General features: G+C 40.4%; 1 protein-coding gene across 1 annotated transcript; it reads left to right on the forward strand.

The window, feature by feature from the left end:
* Positions 1-2,656: 2,656 nt before the first annotated feature.
* On the forward strand, positions 2,657-3,652 carry LOC141714646 (uncharacterized). Its single transcript, XM_074518156.1, has 3 exons — positions 2,657-2,881; positions 3,008-3,222; positions 3,310-3,652. The coding sequence occupies exons 1-3, from the start codon at positions 2,657-2,659 to the stop codon at positions 3,650-3,652; spliced, it is 783 nt and encodes a 260-aa protein (XP_074374257.1).
* Positions 3,653-6,155: the final 2,503 nt, after the last annotated feature.

The raw sequence follows: 6,155 nt of genomic DNA on the forward strand, positions 1-6,155 counted from the left end.
TGGAAATTAAGTTCTTGGAGTTGAAGCAGGGAAATTTGTCGGTCACTGACTATGAAGCCAAGTTTATTGAATTGGCTAGGTTTGTTCCAGAGCAGGTAAATACTGATGAAAAGCGAGCCAAGAGATTTCAGCAGGGATTAAAGCCGTGGATCCGTAGTAGAGTAGCGTTGTTCGAACTGACAACCTATACAGCCATAGTTCATAAGGTCATGATAATTGAGGGAGAAAGTGAAGCGTCCCAAAAGGAAAAGGGACCGGGAAGTTTTCAGAATCGTTCTAATAGAAGGCTGGGATTTCAAGCCCGGGGAAATGTGAATTTCAGAAGGACAGAACAAGGCAATCAGAGGACGGGTAACCGACTCCCAACCCCAAATCAACAAAGAATCATCCGACCATCAATACCGGACTGCAGAACTTAGGGGTGTACGCGGTTCAGATCGGATCGGTTTTGGGGTAAAAGTCGAACCAAATCGCAAAAAACGGTTTTAGAAAATTGTCATCCGCAACCGCAACCGCGTTGCGGTCAGCCGCGTCAATTGCGGTTGCGAATTTGCGATTATTGCGGATCGGTTTGCGGTTCAACCACTTATTTTAAAATAATTAATAATTTGTAAAAAAATAAATTCGGAATATTAATAAATTCAAGTTCAAGTTACGTGATAAATTTACATTCAAAAATAAAATACAGAATAAAGCTCCGTATGAATAAAACATACGAAAATAGTCTTGCACACTTGCAAGTTTTGAGTCTTATCAAATGATAAGGTATTATTAGGTAATTTGCCTTTCCATTTTATTCCGTAGTCACAAATCAATCACTTTTGAATTACTAATGGGCGCGCAAATGGAGGATCTGGAGGAGAGGTATCAAAGAATGGTGCTAGAGGAAGAGGAAGATGGGGGAATGGTAGTAGGAGAGAAAGAAGTGGTTAAGGCGGTGACTACGTATGTTTTGATTGGAAAATTTCTTACGGAGAATAACGTAAACTTCCAAGCTATGCAAAATGTGTTGGCTTCGATCTGGCGACCAAGAGAAGGGGTTGAAATTCATGACTTGGGCGGCCAACGATATTCGTTTGTGTTCTTCCATATACTAGATCTGCAAAAGGTTTTGGAGGGGGGTCCCAGGACATTTGAATAGAATCTGTTGGTGTATAAAAAGCTGGAGGTGAATGAAGATCCACACCTAATAAATCTGAATCAAGTAGACATGTGGGTTCAACTTTAGGCAAAGCCCGACCCGGCCCGGCCCGGTTAAAAGCCCGGGCTTCGACCCGGCCCGGCCCGATTAAAATCCCGAAAAAGCCCGGTTATAATCTGATTATTCTAATATATTTTCTTGTATATTTATAAATTCACATTTACTATACATATAAATAATACTTTAAACACATATATATTTACATATTTGTGATTAATAATATTATTTATATACTTCGTTGCATAAATAATGAAAAAATATATAATAAGTACACTATATATATTTGGATATCATTGTCATGAATATTTGGATATCATTGTTATCATAACAATGATATCACTGTTATCATAACAATGATAAAATATATCATATAAACATGTTTATTTTTTGCTGCACTTAAATGTTTTCAACGAAGTAATGTTTTCCTAAAATATTCCATATAAACTAATACATTTTTACGATGATCTAGTTGCTAACACATGTATTCTTCGGAATCTCTAATAATACTAGATCCGATTTAAATTAGAAAAAAGCCCGGCCCGATCTGATCCGGCCCGAAAAAAAGCCCGGTTAGGCCCGCCTCGAGGGCCCAAACGGGCTTTGAAATTTCCGGAAAGCCCGGTCCGGTCAAAGTCAAAGCCCGAAAAGCCCGGCACGGTCAAAGCCCGGGCTTTTTAAGGCCCGGCCCGGTGGGCCTTTTGTGCATCTCTGATAGTGACTGAGAAGATTTTGCAGGGTATTGGAAATTATATAAGAACGTACATTAAGGGTGATTCAAGTAATACATCTGGAGCATGGAAATTGTATGTGAGAATAAGAGTAAGAATGGATATCAACAAGTCTATCAAAAGATGCATGAAAATCAAAAGAGAGGGGGAGGGAATGGAGTTGGATAAACTTTAAGTACGAACGTCTGAGTACTTTTTGTTTCATCCGTGGTTTATTAGGACACTCGGAGCGTGATTGTGGTGTGGCATACGCGAACCCGGATAAGATAATAGAAAAGGCTTACGGTACTTGGTTACGAGCTCCATCGAAGAATGAAAAAAATCAAAACATTGGTGCTCGATGGTTGAAAAATGGAGGTGATTCTGGGCAAGCAGGTGTTACACGAATGGGTGGTGCAACTAGTTTAGATGGCGGAAGCGGTGGAGAAAGGGTGGCAGTGCGTTTCATGGAGATTGATGGACATGTGGGAGAAATTTTAGGGGATAATGGTAGGATATGTTATGTGTCGCGTGAATTGAGGAGCAAATCAGGGGATGAGGATACACCAAAAATGGTTTAGGGGATAATGGTAGGGTTTCGGGATGCCATAACTGATTGTGGAGATGGCGTTATACGGGCTACTATGGATGTCCAGAAAGAACATGGAGAAGAATATCATGGGACATTTTGAAAGGACTTGCAGCTGAATCATCGTTACCATGGTGTATATTGGGGGATTTTAACGACATGTTGGTGGAAGGAGAGAAAAGAGGGGGTCGACAGCAACTAATTGGTTTGTTAACGGGGTTTCGGGATACCATAACTGATTGTGGACTAATCGATTTAGGCTTTGTGGGTGAAAAGTTTACTTGGGAGAAATCACGTGGCAAAACTGATTGGGTACAAGAAAGACTTGATAGGGCATTCGCAAATCATAGTTGGTGTGAATTGTTTCCTGAAGCGGAACTGAAGGTATGAGATGTATCCACTTCTGATCACCTCCCAATATTTTTAAAGCTTCATAAACAGGTGTACGTAACAAGGAGAAAATGATTTAAATTTGAGAATGTGTGGTTGAGGGAGGATGAATGTAAGCAGGTTGTGCCGAACGGCTGGGATGATGCAGGAGGAAGGGATATTACGAAGAAAATTTTGTTATGTGGTACGAAATTGCAAGAATGTGGTGGTGGTGTAAATAAAGAATACATAGAAAAGCTGCAACTTTGTAGAGAAAGATTAAGGAGGTTAAGATCAAGACGTGACATGCTGGGAGTTAATATGTATAATGAGGTTCGATGGGAATTTTTGCAACTGTTGGAAAAATAAGAAATTTATTGGAAAAAACGTGCAAAACAATTTTGGTTAAAGGACGGAGATCAAAACACACATTTTTTTCATAGGTACGCTTCACAACGGAGGAAAACGAATTCGATAGAGCGCATTAAGGATGATTCTGGTCAATGGTGTGAGACAGGTGAGCAAATACAAGGTGTAATTGAAAGTTATTTTTCAAAGCTATTTACAGCAACATCGTTGAATGGCCAGTTGTCACAGCGAGATGAAGTAAGCCAAATTTCGATGCAAGAAAATGTGGATCTTGTGCTGGATGTTACAGAGGAAGAGGTGCGGGATGCTGTTTTTGCTATGCACCCGGAGAAATCTCCAGGCATAGATGGTTTCAACCCAGCCTTTTATCAGGTTTTTTGGAGTATAGTGAAGCATGATGTAGTCAATTTTTGCTAGCGTTTTATGCAAATGGGAGAGTTACCAGATGGTGTGAATCAAACACTTGTGTGTCTCATTCCGAAAATTAAAGTTCCGTAGACAATGGCTGACCTCCGTCCAATATCCTTATGTAATGTATTGATGAGGATTTTATCTAAAGTCTTATCAAATAGATTGAAAGGGTGTTTGGGTTCGATTATTTCTGATAAACAAAGCGCATTTGTTGAGGGTCGTTTCTTAACGGACAATGCCCTTATTGCATTTGAGGTGAACCACTATATGCGAAGGAAGAATCGAGGGAAGTATGGTATTGCTGGCTTGAAGATAGATATTTCGAAAGCATATGACAGATTGGAATGAGGGTTTATAGAAAATACGATGCATAAGTTTGGCTTTCAGCAGCATTGGATTCACAGGGTAATGAAGTTGATAAATTCGGTATCTTATACTTTCACGCATAATGGGCAAGAATTTGGCAATGTTAAACTGACTCGGGGTTTACGCCAAGGCGACCCGATCTCACCCTACATATACATACTATGTGTGGAAGGCTTAAGTGCGATGATGAGAAGAAACAAAAGTACGGGGCTAATTCATGGGTGTACGGTTGCTAGAGGAGCACCTACAATATCTCATCTCCTATTCGCCGATGACTGCTACTTCTTTTTTAGAGCAGTAGAGGTGGAAGCAAATGTGATGAAGAGAACTTTGAAGAGGTGTGAGGAGATTTCGGGGCAAGTTGTGAATTTTAATAAATCATCAGCGGTCTTCTCTACAAATACGAAGGAAGATGACAAAAAGAAGGTTTGTGAGCATCTTGGTGTTCGGAAAAGTAATAGTCCTGGCAATTATCTGGGCATGCCAATGACAGTTGGAAGGAGGCGAGTATCTACTTTCAATTTTCTGGTGGGGAAAATTGATCAAAAGTTACAAACATGGGGAAGTAAGAGTGTATCGAAGGCAGGGAAAGTGACCTTACTGAAAACGTCTGCACAAACTATCCCAAACTTTTGGATGAGTTTGTTCTTGATCCCTAGAGATATAATAGACAAGATTGAGAAGCGAATGAACACTTTCTGGTGGTGTAATAATGGAGGAACAGGAGGTATAAAGTGGATGACGTGGGAGAGGGTTTGCGAAGTAAAAGAAGAGGGGGGTTTGGGTTTCAAAAAGCTACGAGAATTTAACTTATCCATGTTGGCAAAACAAGCTTGGAGATTAATAAATAATGTTAATCCATTGGTATCTCAGTTAATGAAAGCTAGATATTATCCGAGTTCTGATTTTTTAAGTGCATCGTTAGGAAACAATCCAAGTTACGTATGGCGGAGTATTTTTGAAACTCAATCAGTAATGTTGCAGGGATGTAGAAGAAGGGTGGGAGATGGTAAGGACACGAGGGTGTGGCAAGTCCCATGGCTACCAGATGTACATAACGGATACCTTACAACTAATATTTATCCACAACTCGGGAATATTACAGTGAATAGCTTGATGAGTATAAAAGGGGGGGGTGTGGGATAAAGATATCATTGATGAATTATGTAATGACAGAGATCGAGAACTTATCTATCATATTCCAATACCGATCAGGAGATGACCAGATTCATGGTTTTGGTTATTTGAAGCTGATGGGGGTTTTTTCGGTTCGTAGTTGTTACAGAAGACTTCGAGGGGAGGGGGAAGGCCAGGAAAGGGAGTTCTGGAAGCGTTTGTGGAGTTTGAAAATACCAGGTAAAATATCAATTTTTTTGTGGAGAATGGCGAGGGGAGTAATTCCTACAACTGTTGACTTATTAAAGAAACAAGTTGATATATCGTCGCATTGTCAATGCTGCCATAATTACGCAGAGGATGCAACTCATGTATTTTTTGAATGTTGTTTTGCACGAGAGATATGGGCAGAGACTGGTTTTAATCATGTGATATATACTGGAGAGAACGAGACTTCTATGCAGGTGATGCGTAAGGTTTTTGGTACTGCAACTAAGGACCAGTGTCTTAAGTTTGGGTTGTTATGCTGGGGAATTTGGATACTGAGGAATAAATGGGTTTGGGGGAGAGTGTGCATGTCTGTATCCGGAGTTAAGCACACGGTGATGAATTTGATTGTGGATTCATAATCGAGCTCGAGAGGTGGAGTTAGCTCAGAACAGACCTGGTAATTCAGTGAAGAGGTGGTGCAAGCCTGCGAATGGGTGGATTAAAATTAACATCGACACTGCATGTCCCACAGGTCAAGACTTTGTGACAGTTGGATGTGTAGCTCGTAATGACCAAGGTGTTTTCCTGGGAGCAAGAAGCAATATCATCAGAGGTAATTGGTCGCCAAGGAAAGCTGAAGCCATGAGTTTGCGTGAGGCTTTGTCGTGGGTGAAGAACTGGAGGTCCAACAAATGTGTCTTCGAGTCAGATTCTAAGCTTTTGGTGGACACGATTCACAAGCCAACAAGAAGATCTATATTTGATAGTATAGTTGAAGATTGTCAAGAGTTAAGTAAACACTATGAGGAAGTGTTTT

This window comes from Apium graveolens, chromosome 1 (assembly GCF_009905375.1).
Source record: "Apium graveolens cultivar Ventura chromosome 1, ASM990537v1, whole genome shotgun sequence".
Taxonomy (NCBI): Eukaryota; Viridiplantae; Streptophyta; class Magnoliopsida; order Apiales; family Apiaceae; genus Apium; species Apium graveolens.

Coding starts and splice junctions, on each gene's coding strand:
- LOC141714646 (XM_074518156.1), top strand. CDS start 2,657: ATGTTGGTGGAAGGAGAGAAAAGAGGGGGTCGACAGCAACTAATTGGT. Junction 2,882..3,007: donor TTCCTGAAGCGGAACTGAAG/GTATGAGATGTA, acceptor GAATGTAAGCAG/GTTGTGCCGAACGGCTGGGA. Junction 3,223..3,309: donor CGATGGGAATTTTTGCAACT/GTTGGAAAAATA, acceptor TTTTTTTCATAG/GTACGCTTCACAACGGAGGA.